The sequence below is a fragment of the Vidua chalybeata genome, chromosome 2 (genome assembly GCF_026979565.1).
Source record: "Vidua chalybeata isolate OUT-0048 chromosome 2, bVidCha1 merged haplotype, whole genome shotgun sequence".
Classification (NCBI taxonomy): Eukaryota; Metazoa; Chordata; class Aves; order Passeriformes; family Viduidae; genus Vidua; species Vidua chalybeata.
The window spans coordinates 75,147,369-75,164,223 of record NC_071531.1 but is presented as its reverse complement, the minus strand read 5'-3'; the positions used below and the strand labels follow the sequence as shown (position 1 = coordinate 75,164,223).

The window sequence follows — 16,855 nt, the reverse complement described above, 5'->3', positions numbered from 1 at the left end:
GAGTGACCTGGTCTAGTGGAAGGTGTCCCTGCACATGGCAGAGGTGTTCAAACAAGATTATCTTTAAGATCCTTTCCAACACAAACCATTCTATGATTCTGTGATTCTATGATACGGGGACTGGATAGAAATCAGGATAGAAGTGGTCAAGTGCTGCTCACACATCACTGATGAGCTCCTGTTCCACAGGTATGAAAGGAGCAATTTCTAACATCTCCCTGACTGTGGCTGAGCAGAAGCTCTTGATGTAAGTATACCTATTAACATGAAATCTTTAAAAATTAAAAGCGTTAATTAAAATTAAAAGAGCTGTGTTTCTCTTGATCTCAGCAACCTTGCTGAGAAACTCAAGACCTGCTGTTCCCTCTGAGTGTTTGTATTCTGTCTGCAAGTGAATCAAAGCTGCCTTAATTTACTCACCTCCAACGCCTTCCCATTACTGGCCCTTATAATTACAGGGTTGGTCTTGCAAGGTGTCCATTGTGAATGAACAGGTAGGATCTTATTCCTGCTGCTGTTTGGTGTAGTGGGAAGTCTTATGGGTGCATGATGATCCTAGCTCTGTGCTTTCTGCCTTTGTTTCCCTAGAGGGAAAAGGAAGAGAGTGGCTTTGGAAAACGTGGGGTATGAAGCACCTGGGGATAACAGCTTTAGTGAACTCCCTGGTCATGCTGAGTTTTCTCAGCCTCCCTGAGCACTCTTCACTTGAGCTCTTGTCCTGCACCAGAAACAAAGCCTGTAGCCAAAAGAAGAGGGAAATCAGCTTTTCAAGTAGTGTTTTTCTTGGAATCAAATCGTAAAAGGATGCTCAGACAGAAGGTGAGTTTGTAATCACCTCTTGAGCCTCCATTACAGCCTTGCTCCATGTCTGAGGCTTTCTTCCAGCCCTCCCAGTCCCTCTGTCCTTTCCCCACCTGGTTGCTGGAGATGGTTGGATGTCTCAGAGATGCTTTTCCCATATCTCAGGCATGGAAATACTTCTGTACTTACTAATTCCCTGTGAAGTGTCAGTAACAGGTGGATTTTTGACATGGGGCGGGGAGGGGAATTTATATCTCTGTGGGAGTTGAACCTTGAAGGATAGGAGACATGAAGCCCTAACATAAGGTGGTCTTCCCTTCAGCACCACCCAGTCTTTTGGGAGTGGAGATGGCACCCTTGATAAGTTTGTGTAGTGCACAGCATGATGAAGTGCTCCTGGAGGATCAGCCATGGTCCTCCAGCCACAGACCCATCTGGAGGGTGAAGGGCTACCCCTGACCCCATGTCCTTGGCAAGGCATTGTGCCCTGGCCTGACTTGGCACCATGGGTAGGGAACAAACAGCCAGGTCTCTGCCCTCCATTCCTGGTTTGAGCCTGGCAGGCATGAGTGGTTTGGGTCTGAGCTCCCTGGCGCCACGAGGAATGTTTTGATGTACAGACATGCTTGTTCAACACCGCCTCAGCTCTGTGCTAATTAAATCCAAAGGGTAATCATTATTTCATTGAGTTTCCTCCAGCACTGTAATTCCATCTCTGCTGTGGCAGAAAGCCCTGGACAGAGAGAGAGTGACAGGGGCTTGCTTTCTTCTCTTTCTCTCTCTCTCTCTCTCTCTCTCTCTCTCTCTCTCTTTCTCTCCCTCCCTCCCTCCCTCCCTCCCTCCCTCCCTTCCTTCCTTCCTTCCTTCCTTCCTTCCTTCCTTCCTTCCTTCCTTCCTTCCTTCCTTCCTTCCTTCCTTCCTTCCTTCCTTCCTTCCTTCCTTCCTTCCTTCCTTCCTTCCTTCCTTCCTTCCTTCCTTCCTTCCTTCCTTCCTTCCTTCCTTCCTTCCTTCCTTCCTTCCTTCCTTCCTTCCTTCCTTCCTTCCTTCCTTCCTTCCTTCCTTCCTTCCTTCCTTCCTTCCTTCCTTCCTTCCTTCCTTCCTTCCTTCCTTCCTTCCTTCCTTCCTTCCTTCCTTCCTTCCTTCCTTCCTTCCTTCCTTCCTTCCTTCCTTCCTTCCTTCCTTCCTTCCTTCCTTCCTTCCTCCCTCCCTCCCTCCCTCCCTCCCTCCCATACACAGGTGGTTCTTCATGCAGTGAGTGATTCCTTGCTGAAGAACCATGGCAATGTGACAAAATCACATAAATTCCATGGGAAACTGGTCAGAATCCAGGAGTATGTCTGGAGTCAAAGAAATCACTCTGGGAAACAGCACTTATCCTCTTCTGGGGCATTTCCGGGTGGGTAGGAGGGGACTTTTGATCTGGCCAATATGTGTTCTTATTTGTCCTTTGCTCCTGCTTGGCCCACCCCTGGGGATCTGTCATGGTCAGCCCTTGACAATTGCAGGGTCCCTTTTGTCCTGTCACTGCAGAGCTGGATCAGGCCCTACTGGCAGCAGGGTCACCTTGCAGTCTGTTCAGCCCATGGGAGAAAGATCTGTGTGGAATCATGCCAGAGAGGGTTGAAAGAATCCTGCTCCCACTGGGAGCAGGGACCTGAGACAGCAGAAGAGGAGGGAAAGGTTGAAGCCCTGCCTGATTTGCCCCTTGCAAACCCAGTCCTGCAGTGTGTGTGCTCACTAGGATGGCTCCATCCCCTCTCTGCTTCTGCCTGCACAGGGCTGTGTAGTGAAGAGGGGCCTCTGCACCACCAGTGCCCAGGGCTGTCTGGGAGACCTGAAATGAAATTGGATTTTGTGCTTCACTGACTGATATCAAAAAGATTTTTAAAAATTCCCTTCTGTTTGAAGCAAGAGGGGTCTTCTAAAGGGGTTTCGGTGATATGATTGAAAAAAATCTACCAAATAATAGAAACCAGTGGAAGTGACTTAATTGTGGCTTAATGCTTGGTATTCACTTTCTGACCATAATGAAACATTTTGGCTTTAATTTGCATTGTTTAGCCTGTATTATCTTTACCTTTCCCCCTGTGTTTTTTATTTTTCTTTCTGAGATATATCATTAAAAGAAACAACAAAAAGGGAAAAACACCAGTCTGGACTTCTGGCTACCACACTTCATCTGTGACTGCTGAATTGGGATTTTTTAGCATCCTTTCCAGTCAGACAGTGTAGAAGACCATACAACAACCTGATTTTGCAGGCAGTTTCAGCCTCCCTGAAGTTTCCTTTGTCTTAGAAAAACATCTATCTCCCATGTCTGCTTCAGTCTGAGCCTCTTCTGGCTCTTTGGAGTTCATCTCACCTGACCTCCAAGGTCTCATGTGTTAATGTCACCCTGTGTGGCGACCACCCCTGACTCCCTGTGGTCTGTGTTTTGGTGCTGTCCTACCAAGAGGCAGGTGAGGTCTTTTTTGCTCATATCCTCATCAAGATTTTAATTTTTTTTTTTTTTTTGAGGTAGAGGACCCTTTCCAGCCTTTATCAATTCAGCACAGTCAGACTGCATCTCTTTGTTGCTGTTGCAATGTATATATACCAGGCAAAACCAACCCCTTCTAAGTAGTTCTGCAATTCATATGAGGTTTGAAGAAATGTGGAGGCTTATCTGTCTTCCAGTAGGCTAATGGGAAAAGAGCCAGGAATTTCTGAGCTCTCTTCCCACCATTGGCTGTACGCTCTTGGCTTTATGAGCTGGGATCTCAGCCTGTGTTATGTATTTCCCCTTGGCCTGACACGTCATGTACCAGATGAAGATGGCTCCTCACACAGGGGAATTTATGCTTCCTGAATTCACAGACTGCACTTTCAAAAGGCACCACGAGGATCATCTTATCTGACCTTATGTATACAGAAAATAGACTTTTCTCAGAAATTGGATTAGAGCATCTCCTTTTGTAGATATCTAATCTTTATTTCAACATAGGAAGCCCTGGTGACTTGGCAGCCTCCCTGATAAGCTTTTCCAATATTTAATTACCTTCATAGCAGTGAGTTGGTGTCCACTTCAAAGACTGAATTAATCTTGTTCTATCTTCCACCTATCAAGTCTTGTTCCCTTTATCAGCACAGCTGAAGAACCTCCCCTTCTCTGCCTCACTATCAAACAGCTTTTCCCTAAGTAAATACCCATATGTAGTGATCCCTTTCAGCCTTCTCTTTGATGAATAAGGTTATGTTCCTAAACCTTTATGTTGACATGTGTGCAGCTAATTTCTGGCCTTCTGTAAGTTCCCCAGCCCCTGGTGTGTGGCCAGCAGAATTGACCCATCACATCCCAGCAGCCCTTGCCTGCTGTCTACTAAGGCAGGAAGGAGTCCTTTCTGTGAGACCTTTCTTTGTTTTGGATGCCCCAAGATCTTTGTCAGCCTCTTCTGGCACATCGGTTTGGCTGGCACACATCCATCCCCAACTTGCTGCAGTTCAAGGCAGCTTCTCACCCTTTAGGGATGAAGTAGCCTCTGTCAGGGTATTTGTCTCCTAGATTAACATCCTATTGACTCTCTCTCCTTCTCTGGATGTACCTATATATCAGCCCAGTACATTTCCAATCCCACAGACCTTTGAACTGCTCCTTAAAACCCCACCTGCTTCTCAGTCCCCTTAAAGTGCTTCTGCACTTCCTTTCAGTGCCTCCTTTCCAACCCATCTTCCTGAGCCTGCCTCTGGGCTTTGAACCCTCTAATCCTCCATGCCTGGACTTGCTTCTGTCTGCTTCTCCATGGCTGTCCACACTCAGCCTTCTCTCTAAGAAAAGGTTTACAACCCGATCCCTTTACACACACGTTTCAAGATCTGTCAAGAGGCCAGTTCTGACACCATTTATTGCATATTTTGTTAATCTCATCTAATGCAGTTTAGAAGAAAAGAGCAGAATACCTTGGAGGAACAGCAAGGTATGACATTGCCACAGCTGCGTTTATCAGCAGAGGCTCAGGGGCTGAAGTGTGATGAATGCTGATGAAGGTTTCTTGCTCTGCCATCTGACTGTGTATAGGCATATGTCCAGATTGCAAACTCGTCGATGAAATCCCAAATTACCTGCTCTGTTGTTTGGCTAAGAACTGATGGTGCTCACCCTTCTGGTTGTCCCCTTCTACTCTGCCAATATTGCCATGACCTAAGCCCTGTGCCAGCCCATTCCTTCTCCCTGTAGTTCTCCAAGGCTTGCTAGATTTCATGTTGATGGCTCTCTGGGTCATCTCTTGATGGCTTCTGGCTGTGGAGCCATCCTGGCTGGATGCCATTGCAGCAGACAATTCCCCTTGCTGCAGATCATTAGCTCTCAGCTCCATCCACCTTGTGATGCTGCTTTCTTCCAAACAGGGACTAGAGAGGTCTGTCAGGGATTTCGGAGTGACTCCCTGTGATCCTGCTGGGCACATCCAGTGATCAGCCCAATCCTGACCTTATGCTCCCTTTGTATGTATGAAATATTTTAAAAGATGCCTCTGAACCTCAGGCTTGGAGCTTTCAGAGCCTGAGCCAGACTGCCTTGCCCCAACAAGGATCTATGGAATGAGCTTGGTTTTAAAGCAGTTTACACACATGCTCACCTAAACTTTTCTGCCAGAAAGAAGTTAACCTGAGGCAAAGGCTGAATCTTCATTACGGCTCACTCCCCATCCCCAGCAAAATCAGTCCTCCTTGGACAAGAAAGATCAGAAGGAAAGGGCTTTTTCCTGTTGTTGGGGTGGAAAGAATGTGGATGATCCCCTTCATTTCCCAGTGTTGTTGCCTTTAGCTCTGATAGATATGTTTGTCTCTGGTGCAGTGCCATGTCTTTGCATGGATGAATTTGGTGGCTGTGCTACATTTCTGGAGGTCTGGCTGACTTATGTCAATATAGATATCACAGGAAATTGACAGGCACTGCCTGACCAAGTGATATGCAAACGCTCATATGAGATCTCCAGGCTTTTGCTTCGGGAATTCCCAGAGACTTGCCATGCTCTGTATTTTGCAATGACTTGCATCCCTGGTGATGCTAACATTGCACTCTCCTCCTGGCAGCAAAGTGGCACCCACCACCATGAGGAGGTGCAGTGTCATGGTTTCCTAGCAAAGTCATCTCTAGGACAGAAGAAGTCTCACTATTTATGAAAAGAAGTGATATCTAATAATTTATTTTCCCCTCTGAATGCATGCAACTTCTGAACAAGCAGTGACAAACTGTTTCACCCTGACGTCCCTCTTAGCAGTTCCGTGTGTGGCAGCACCACTTCTGCTGCCATGGCTGTGATGGGGATAGATCCAGAGGCTGCCACACTAACCAGACCCTAATTCCCTCCAGAATCTCACTTTTGCCTGTCCCAGTACAGGGAGATCAGCAGAAGCTCTGTCTCTTGCCAGCACTATTTACCTGGTGACAGGGCAACTTGTGACCAAGATCACTATCATGCAGCAATTTCTGTTATCTTTTCCCAACAGAGCATCCCCTTTGTTTTCTGTGCATGCTGTCTGCTCCCTGTTTTACCTGCAGCATGTGGCAGGTGCATGCGAGAAGGGCAGATCCCCCAGTTAATTTCTGCAAAGCTGATAAAAACACTATCTGCTGCATCCCAGGCTGTGCCTGGGGCTGGAAGGTGGTTAATGAGGGAACCAGACTTCAGCAGGAGCTCAGCAGTTCACACATAGCTGAAGCTCAGCATTGTTACTTGTCTCATTAATTTCGTGGCCTCGTTACCACATTGGCGGGGGTAAAGATGAGAAGTCGCCTGCTCAGGATGAGGCTAGGGAAGATTCAGATTAGAGGCTGGGGGGTAGATTCAGATTAGACACAAGGAGACTTTTTTTGTTATAAGGCTGCTGTGGCAGTAGCCCAAGTTGCCCAGAGAAGCTGTGGATGCCCCATCCCTGGAAATGTTCAGGGCCAAGCTGGATGGGGCTCTGAGAAACCTGGTCTAGTGGAAGGTGTCCCTGCCCATGGCAGGGGAGTTGGAACTAGGTGATCTCTAAAGTCTATTCCAAATCATTCTATCATTCTGTGAATCAATTTTGAATGCAGAGTTTCACAATCATCAGGGAAGATCTAGTATGTAGTGGATCTCCAGAGTCTGTCAGCTTCAGGGATTTTGTCCTTTCTCCCAACTGCTTCCAAGATTAGCTCAATCCCTGGGAAGAGCCATGCAGCTTTTATTTAGGATTTCAAACATATCTTGAGAGTTTGAAGGAGGGAAGATAAGTGATAACAGCAAATAGAACAAATTCATCCCTGCTTATGCCCAGCACCACCTTTGTAAGATGGAAAGAAAATCTCTGTTCTTGGAAAAGCAAGTATTTTGCTTGGAATTGTTTGAACCTCAGGGATCCTTGAATATATGAGAGGTTTGGAGTCTGAACAGCCCCTCCAATCCCAAGTCTGTAGCCATCCCTGTTGCTCAGGTGGTCAGGCACACAGTCTTGCACTTCCCAAACTGAACCAAGAATGTAGGGAGGTGTGATGAGGAGAGACCCAAGCTTGTGGGACAGAAGCCAGGCAGGTCCAGCTGCAGCCAGAATGCCTTGGCTGGGTGTCAGAGGAGCTCAGTGCCAAAGCTAATAAGCCTGCCAGGAGCCAGGACTTCCTTGCTTGACTGAAAAACTAGGCTAATGGTGCTTGGCTGGCTCCAGAGCTCTGCTGGAAACTGCATAGCTGCTCTGCCATGTGAAACTGCTGCTTCAGACTGGGCTACTAACTTTTTTTCTGCAGCAGATAATACAGGGATCTGTGACACTGAAATGGACACAAGGACACAAGGATTGTCCTGGGGGCTTTCTCCTCTGCTGTGGCTTGCAGAGAGAAAAGAAAGGAATTGCCACCTCATTTCCATTATGCTGCTGGGGCTGTTACTGTAATTTTAATATCTCTTTGGTGACACTAGGATGGGATCCTTGCCAGCTGTGGGGCTCCCACTCTGCTTTGGGATACTGGAAAAGTGCATACTTTATAGCTCTGAGTTTTAGCTTCAGGAAGGGGGAAGATGTAAGGATGTAAAGCACTGGCACAGGTTGCCCTGAGAAGTTGTTGACATCTCATCCTTGGAAATGTTCAAAACCAGGCTGGATGGGGCTCTGAGTACCCTGGTCTAATGGAAATTATCCCTGCCCATGGCAGGGGAGGTTCAACTAGTTGATCTTTAAGGCCCCTTCCAACTCTAACCATTCTATGATTTTATGACTCTACCACTGCTTTTCTGGGGTGCCAAAACACCACAAACTGTATCTGCAGAGTCACCTCAGAAAAGCACTATTTTCCCCACAAAACAATGATCCCCAAACCTATTGAGAGGCTGGTTGTGTTCTTTTTCTGGAACAGCACCTCTGTCCCTGGCATCACAAAGCATCTTCACTTTTTCTGTGGAGCACGGATTTGAGTATGAATGTAGATTTCTACATGCTGAGGAACAGAAGTAGAGACAAGAATATTCTTATGGGGAATGTTTTAGACTGAAAAGGTGTCTCACTGTGGAACTCAAACCCAGCTGGGAAATCAATTCCAAAGGCAGAAGCCCACTGGACTTGTCAAAAGGTTTGGCATACCATTAGGGCAGTCTCAGGGCAAGTAGATATGAACGTGATGGAGTCATTGTGGGTTCCTAAAATGACCAAGTACAACACTGTGATGAGTTTTAGGGAAAACTAACTGAAACACAGTATTAATCATCTCATATTTTCTGTGACAATATCTTGTTTGGATATTGTTTGCAAGACTCCTGGGGCCGGATCATTTCCAATTTAGACATGGTGTAGTGCTTGCATTGGGAGGTTGAGGATGCTGCCACAGGACATTTAACAAACTGTGGTAAAAATAGCATTGTGACATGATTGCCACCATGAATTATCCAGGAATTTCTCATGGGTTATCATAGGTATATGTTCCATGCCCTGCCCCTTTCCTGTTTATTCAAGAGGATTTTCACCTCTGCAGTCTCTGGCATGCAGGTCCCAGATGGTACTCTGACAAACAGGCAGATGTTGGGCGGGGGAGTTTTGGAAGGCAAACAATCACTTCATTAAAAATTTAAATGAGAAAAATTCCGTGGATGAATATTTCTGGGGGGAATGAAGAATTTTTACACTAGTGATTAGGATTAGGAGCAAAATAGGGGAAAGCCTTGCTTCTTGTGTTCCTGCAAAGAATGATGCAGGTAAGCACCAAACTAGAAGCTGTTTCCCACAGTGAATCTCACAGGAAAAGCTATGCCCTCTTCAAACTCTTCAAAAGTTTCTTACCTTTGACAGAGACAGCAGATTAACAGGTCTGAGAATTACCACAGGCCTAAGGAGGACCCCCGTGGTCAGTGGGGAGCTACCAATGCAGGTGACAGGTCTGATGATGCAGAGCTTGTCTTTCAGGATTATTTCTAACCTAATAGTCCAACATGCTCACAGCCCTTCACAGCAGACCAGCCAGGGCCAAGTTTTAGGTTATAAGTAGGCAAGATGTTGAGAGGTACTTGGGAGCCTTCAGAACATCTGTTTTGAACCTAAGGTGGATGCAGCCATCACTCTTAGAGTTACTATTGTGAAGAGGGACTTGGGGTGCTCATTTTGTAGACAACCATCCTCTTCAAGCTGGGCATTCTTTTTAGTGACTGCATGGCCTGATGGGATGGTTTAACTCATTTATCTGCCTGAAAACTTGTGATCTTGGATCTTTTTTTTTGATATTTTGAAGGGCTACACAAATTCCAGTTTTTGTGTAATGTAGAGGAAGGTCAGGACAACTTTTCTCTACTGTCCTATAGTCACAGGGTAACTTAGACCACGCATTCAAACACACCTCATAAAAATTGTCATTTGTGTATCCAAGCCCATCCAGAAAGTCCAGCATGGTAGAGGGGCTTGAACCTAGTTTCTGGGTGAGCAACCCATAACCTGTGTCCCTTTCTAGGTTCTCCACTGGCTGAAACCCCCCCATATAATGTCAGGACAGTGATGTCACATACTTCTGCTAGTCCCTTGCCTACCTCTGGACCATTTCTTTGTGTTTAATCACCTCTAAATTTAAGGGGCAGCTTGATTGCTCCAAAATGCATCATTACATGCCACTTAGCAGCACCATGCTACCAACATCATGGCTGGTAAAAACACACCAGCTCTGATGTGCCATGCTCCCATCAAAAGAGACTCTGGGAGGAAGAAACCGTGGGTTTCCTTTAACCTACAACAAAGCAAAGCAGTTCAAAGAGCTGGAAAAGGAGGATAACAATCTCTTTGAAATGTAGGTTCAAATTCCCAGCACGGCCCCAGTCAATTATCAGCAAGTCCTGTGACACTTCTACTACTAACAAGGAAGAGGAAGGAGGGGAGCATGTGGCACAGAGGTCCTGACAGGCAGCGGGGGGTTAAAGGACATCACCAGGGTGGTGGGAAAGTTACCAGGATTTTTTCCAGACTGATTAACCCTTCTGTGGTGCACCCAGAGTAGAGGCCAGACCACTGGAAGGGGTGGAGCTGGGTAGGGTGGCAGCACATTCCCCTGCCCAAACCCCTTTGTGTCTGGCAGGGCTTTTTCTAGGGATGCACAGTGCCTGGCACAGCGGGCTGCTGCTTTCTCCAGGGTGTTCCTCTGTGGCAGCATGAACCACTTTTATTTTAATCCCATTAATGAAAGGCAGTGAGTGCAGGGGTGGGGATGGGGCAAGAGGGGGGTGGGTTTGTTTTGGCGGTGAGGATGGGTGCACACAGGCATACAAATGCTGAGAGACAAAGGCTGTGATTAAGGGCTGGTACTCCAACTCTCTGCTTATTACAGGAAAGGATTTATCTGATGGCCTAGTTTCAGCTCCAATTTTCCACCTTTTAATCAGGTTCCCAGGTCTCCTTGTCCACTCAAAAAGGAAAGGAAGAGGAAATCTCAGGGTGATGAAGCAGGAGTAATACTCTATAAACATGCATGGGTCAGAGGGTTTCGCTGCCCCAAAACTTCCCTAGGAGGCAGATGCCAGGACAGGCAGAAGGATTATGCCCAGCCATGCAACATTTTTTTCTGGCATGGCAAGAATGCATCTGTGCTTTCCTGCCTGACCAAGCCAGGGTTGTGTGAAACAAACGTGCTGTTAATAAAAACCTTCTGTAAAATGGAAAATGTACAGAGGAGCAGCTATTTTTAAGAAGGACAGCACCTACTGCTGTTATGAAGTCAGCCACATAATCAGTCAGCAAGGGACTTCTGTGGGCTGACAGCTGACTGCCAGGACAAATGGTTCCAGCAGACTGATGAGAAGAAAATGAGAGTTTTTGGGTACTGAGAGGTGCATGTTCTCTAATAAAGAGAAGAATGTCTGTCCTGTGCTGCCCTGGGCACAAGGCAGATGGAAGAAGTGACCCTCACTGTCTTTCCCCATGTGCTGGAAAGGAGGGATGAGATGCTGATAACTCTTCAGCAGACAGAACACCACAAGCAAATGCAAGCTCACTCACTACTTCTTCCTCCCTTACCCAGCCTAGCCTTATTGCCGAGCCTCTGCTGAGGTTTTCCTGCTTCTAAAAATGTTGAGCCTGTAATTAAAACGCCCATCTTGCTTGCCAGGGCAAACATATCCAGCTGCAGAGCTGAGCTGGTTGTGGAGACTGCCAAAGCTTGCAGCTAACCAACCTGGCTGGCCTTCCTGGCATGGATGGCTTTTCTGGCACAGGTTGCTTTCCTGGCATGGGTGGCTGTGGATGCCTGATACCAGGTCCATCACACCCTGTTATCAAGCTGACAGGAAGCTTGAATGAGGGCCTCCTCAACTCATCCAAGCCCCAGTGTGCCCTTCTTCCTCTGTAGGGACATCAGTGCTGTTTCAGGTGTTCATGCCCCACTGGTGCAGAGGGGACACACATGGCTGATGTGAGGGCTCATGTTTCCGGTAGAGGCTTGCCTGTTTCTTCCCATTCAGAGGATTTTGGAAAGGCTATTTAAATAAATAATAACCAAAACAATATTTTAATTAGCAAAAATCCAAATGATAAATTAAGTCATTAATTAAATAATGAATAAAAAGCAGTTGCAAAATAAGATGTTAAGGCAAGGGCACAAAGGAGTATTGGGAGAGACAAGATCTAACACAGTGCTGGAGCATCATGTATGTGGGGCATTCACAAGGAGGTGGGAGAATACAGCTTCAGACCCTTGGGTCCCAGGATATTGTCCTTCCCTAGAAGAGGAAGACATTCTCCACCTCTTTGACTGAGCCACACCCCTAGGCAGAAGTGATTCCACCCCAAAGGGGTGTGGTGGTGTAGCCTCACGGCCATAACCTTGTGGTGGATACCAGAGGAGCAGCCGTCTCTTAACAGCTGGTGGTGCTTTTCCCCTACACTCCATAACAGTTCTATGAGCAGGATTTGGCCTTCCCTGGTGATCTCACACCCCAGGCTATCATCTGGCTACCTTGTGTGCCATCTGGGAGGATGGGGCATTTTCGGGAAACAGGTAAAGAACCAACAGCCTCTTCCAGGCAGCCTGCAAGTCTGCCTGCTTGGGTGGAAGATGCAGTTGTTCCTTCAGGCTTGGGAGGAACAGGAACATTGCAAAACTTCCTATAGGCAGTTTCCTTGGTGAGTCTCTGATTGCACCACTTTTATACACATCACCAATAAGCCTTTAAAATTAAATTTGCTATTTAAGAGCAGGAAGACTGCTCCGGAGAGGTTTCTGTTTATTCTTTAGGTGCAATGGCTCTGCATGGTCTTAGCCCTTTGTGCAGCAGCCCCAGCTCTGCAGAGGATGCTGCTGAAACTGGATTACGTGTGTCTCACTGCCAGAAGCTCTGTGGTCTGGCAGTGTTCAGCTTTCTGTGCTGTGGCATCACTTCTGCACCCCTTTACTGCCTTTCACCCCCACAGAATCATAGAAACTTTAGGGATGGAAAAGACCTCTAAGATCATCATGTTCAACCCTTAACCCAGCACTGCCAAGTCCACCCTTAAACCGTCTCCCTAAGCACCACATCTACATATTCTTGAACACTTCCATGGTCTTGTGGTATCCCCCCACATCACACCACCTGCTGCAAATCCAGCCTTTCAACACTAGCAGACCATGTCCCACATTGGTCAAATCCACAAAGAAATCTCCATCTGCTCCACAAGCTTTGGAGCAGTCCTGGAGCAGGGAATTTGCACCACATGCTCTCTGCTGCTTCATGGCCATGTGTTCCTAATTCCCTTCAAGTCAACCAGAGAAGCTCTCAAGTCTTTCCATCACTGAAGAGCACAGTAAGCCAAGCACCATGGGACAAATCCTGTCCCCAGTTTGGAGATGCAGCACCCATGGGGGCAGTGGGGATTGGCAGAGAAGGAGAGAAGCTGTGTCTGCCACCCGCTCAGCATTAAAGCAATAAATCTGGGGGATCTGGGTTTATTCTCCTCCAAATCACTTTATTATATTGTGAGCAATCACAAAGCCTTACAATGCTGCAGAGGTTCTTTAAAAAAACAGACTAACACAGCGACAGTATTTGCCAGCTTTTGCTAAGACTAGTTTAGCTAGCAGCTAGCATGAGATTACACAAGGAAATCTTGCAGTCTTCAGTTCGATTGTCACATTGGGTTTTAAATTTACCACAGTGCTGCAAAGACAGTAACTTTGACAGTAGGTGATAACTGTAATATTTCATCTATGTACAGGCTTAAAAAAAGTAAACAGCTTTCTTTAAAAAACATACATTTTCCGCCAGCAGAAAATAATTCTCTTAAAAAGGCAAAATTCAGTAAAACCCCCACATCTTTCCTCACAAACTGCCCCTGTCCTGCACTGCAGTTTGTTTCTGTTCCCCTCCAGATCTCTGCCCATAGGCAGCCCCATTGCCTTTTTAAGAAAATCAGCGTTTTCTGTGATTGTGAAGCCTGGTCAAATATCACAAAGGCTCAGTAGAGGGGAAAAATCCCCAAAACTGAAGGAAGGGGTGAAAATCCCACCCTGAGCTACCCAAACAAATTATTGAAATTGAGATAGATGGAAATGTCGGAGTATTTCAGTACCAAATTTCAGTATCCAAAGTTAGGTGTTGACTGTTTTATGGAGTCAGTGGGTATGGGCAACAGGGTTTCCACTTTCCAAGAATTTTGGGGGTATGAGAACAAAACCTGAGCTTCTTACAACACTCCCAAGGACAGTTGTGAGATGAATTTATATCTGCATCACCTTTACACAGATCTCCCTAAATCAAACACTGAAAGTGGCCCAGATGCAGGGTTGAGTTTAGAGACCAAACTGCAGATCATCTTGAGCATGACCCCCATCCACAACATCCCATCCCCCCGGACAGAGCATGCCAGATGTGGACCAGACCTCAGCAGTCACCTCCACTGCTCTTAATTAGCAAATTGAAGGCTTCACACATGGTATTGAGTCATGTTGTGCTGCCTTCTCCCGCTTCCTCCTAGACTGGAGAAAAAGAGGGTCCAGAAGGGTTCCCCTTTGCCAGCATTTCAACAATGGAGGGGAAAAAATCAGTAAAACTTTGAGGACTAGGCTTTTTATCTGATTTCAGTTTATCAGAGTCACTTGGCAACCAAGGAGCTGTGTGAGAGAAAGAAAAGCCACAGCTCTGGAAAAAAAACACCAAAGATATTTTCTCCGATAAGCAAAGTGCTCCAGGGCCACTGACATCAGTGTTAATTCTTCCCTTGGCATGTTCTCAGAAGTGTTTTGGCACTGCAAGTTGCCTCACATATGCCCAGATGAGCTGCAGATGTTGTGTTCAGATGAGGAATGTCAGCCTGGAAACAACTTACTCTCATATCCTCTAGGACTGCATCTTGGTTTGATAAGGTCATCAGGAAAGAAGCCCTGTCAAAGTTTCCTTCCAAGCTTCCCCAGAAAGGGAGGAGGGACTCTTTTCCATTTTTTTTTTTTTCCTGAGCTAGGCTACATGTTCTCTTCCCTTTGCAACCTCCTTCATCAAAGGCTAGTTCCTGGGTGAGATGTGGCTGTTAGCAGACTCTTCTGCTTCCCTTCCTCTGCTGTACATCATCTCGGACCAATGGCTCATTGAGGTTAAAAAGACAGGAGGTTGCCAAAGCTGGACCTAAGTTAAATAGACATGAAAAGGAACAGGGTGGAAAAAGGAGAAATTGGTGGGAAAATGTCTTGACTTACTCAATGTTTGTTGCACACCTATGCAAATAACATGTAAAACCCAGCACATTAGGTGCACCCTGTATTCAGGTTTGTCTGGAAATGTTTCTTCAAGACTGAAAGTGCATGACAGAAAACAGGGTGCTGCTAATGAAGGCAACATCCAGAAGGCACATTTTGGGGAGTAATAATTAAAAGAAGGATGATGCATGGGTTTGTAAGCAAGCAGCTACAGAGCTGGTACATTTTGGTGTGTGCTCTGCAGAGGTGTAGCTTTGCTCCTACAAATGTGTCTGAGGCATGAAGTTTGCTCCAGACTGAGTGTTCTGCCCTGGGACCTGCAGAGCGACTTGTCCCCGCGTTGTCCAGCATCACCGCTCCTGAGCCAACGGGATGAGTGAGAACCTCAATGCTCCGGGTAAAATCCGGAGCCTGCAGGTAACGCGGATCAAGATTTGAGAGTTTATAAAATCCACAAACAAACAACTATTGGCAAATACAAATATATAAATTATTGACAGTTTTACAAAAGGCACACTGCAAGCCACCTCAGTCCGACACCTGTACAAGTCCCATGGCCCCCCACCCTCCCTGCCCCACCCCTTCTTCTGCCCAGCTTTCATCACAAAACATAAGGTGCTGCTGCTACGGATCCATGGCTGTCATGGCAACTGAGGACTTCCTTTTTGGTCATCCCAATTTGTCGGTGGTACTGTCCTTCTTTGATGGTCTTAAGACACTGTATGTCCTTCCCTAAGGTTATGCTTTTGATGGAAGGCAGGTATTTCAGCAAAGTCTTTGGCAAGGATGATATGCCTGTCCCAGAGAGGTTGAGCTCTTGTAGGGAGTTCAGACCAAAGATAACTTCAGCAGACAGTAACTTCAAGTTGGGATTGTTGGATAAATCCAGAACCTGGAGGGTTTGGAGTTCCTTGAAGCTATGAGGAGATAACTCTCTAAAGCCATGCAGGCCACTGAGGGATAAATGAATCAAGTCTTTCAGCCCCATGAAGTCTCCTTTCTCAACCTTAACCAGAGGGTTTCCATCAAGATTTAAATATCGGAGAGGAATGCCTTGAAGGTTTGGTACAAATGCTATCCTGTTTCCAGAAAGATTTAAATTCTGGATGTTGGGAATACTCTTTTCATGGTGTCTTGTAATTGTGCTGAGCATATTATTGGATAGATCCACATTCAGGGATTTGCCTTGACCTTTTGAAGCAAAAATGTCGATAGCTATATCCAAAAGTTTGTTATTGCTCAAATCTATGTCACTTAGAGGAGAACTGGAGAAACAGTCCTCTGGAAGGACTTCCAGAGAGTTATGACTCAGATCCAAGGACTCCAGGTACCGAAGCCTGGAGAATGTTGTGGAGGAAATCTTGGCAATTTTGTTGTAGCTCAGGTCAAGACTCACCAGGGTAGTGTATCCAGGGCCAGTAAGCATAGATTCATTTATTGTTTCCAGTTTGTTTGATGATAGATCCAAGTAGGAGGTGTCCAGAGGGATTGGGACAGGAACAATGTGTGAGCCTATTCCACTGCAGTCCACCTTGGTCAAGCTAAAGCTGTCAAAGAGACCAAAGGTTTCCACTTCGCAGTGGCAGCCAGGGAAGCAGGTTTTTGTAGTACCAAAGCAAGGAAGGAGAAGCAGCAAATTAAACCAGGCCAGGAAATGCATTGTTCTCCTGGAAAATGAGAAAATAGAAAAGCACATTTAATTGCTGTAGAAATTACTTTATGAAGGATGTGTAACTGTTTGATTTATGCAGTCTTGTCCTTTCTCTTTACAAAGGGAGAGATTAAGCATACCCTTAAATAGCATGGATATCCCAAAGACCCTTTTCTCTCATGTTATGAACCCCAGTGGGAACTTAATGGAGAAAAAAAATTGGGTCAGCAGCCTTTACACACATAGCCAAATTGAGGCAAAATTGAAAATGA

At 46.2% G+C, this 16,855-nt stretch overlaps 1 protein-coding gene across 7 annotated transcripts in view; it reads right to left on the bottom strand.

The window, feature by feature from the left end:
* Positions 1 to 15,361: 15,361 nt before the first annotated feature.
* TSKU (tsukushi, small leucine rich proteoglycan) overlaps positions 15,362 to 16,855 on the bottom strand; it is a 37,013-nt gene continuing 35,519 nt past the window's right edge. For all 7 annotated transcript variants that reach the window (XM_053935696.1, XM_053935703.1, XM_053935698.1 and 4 more), the window contains one exon: positions 15,362 to 16,599. In XM_053935696.1, the coding sequence (XP_053791671.1) occupies positions 15,534 to 16,592 (1,059 nt within the window). In that variant the 5' untranslated portion in view covers positions 16,593 to 16,599 and the 3' untranslated portion in view covers positions 15,362 to 15,533. The remainder of the gene's footprint in view (positions 16,600 to 16,855) is intronic.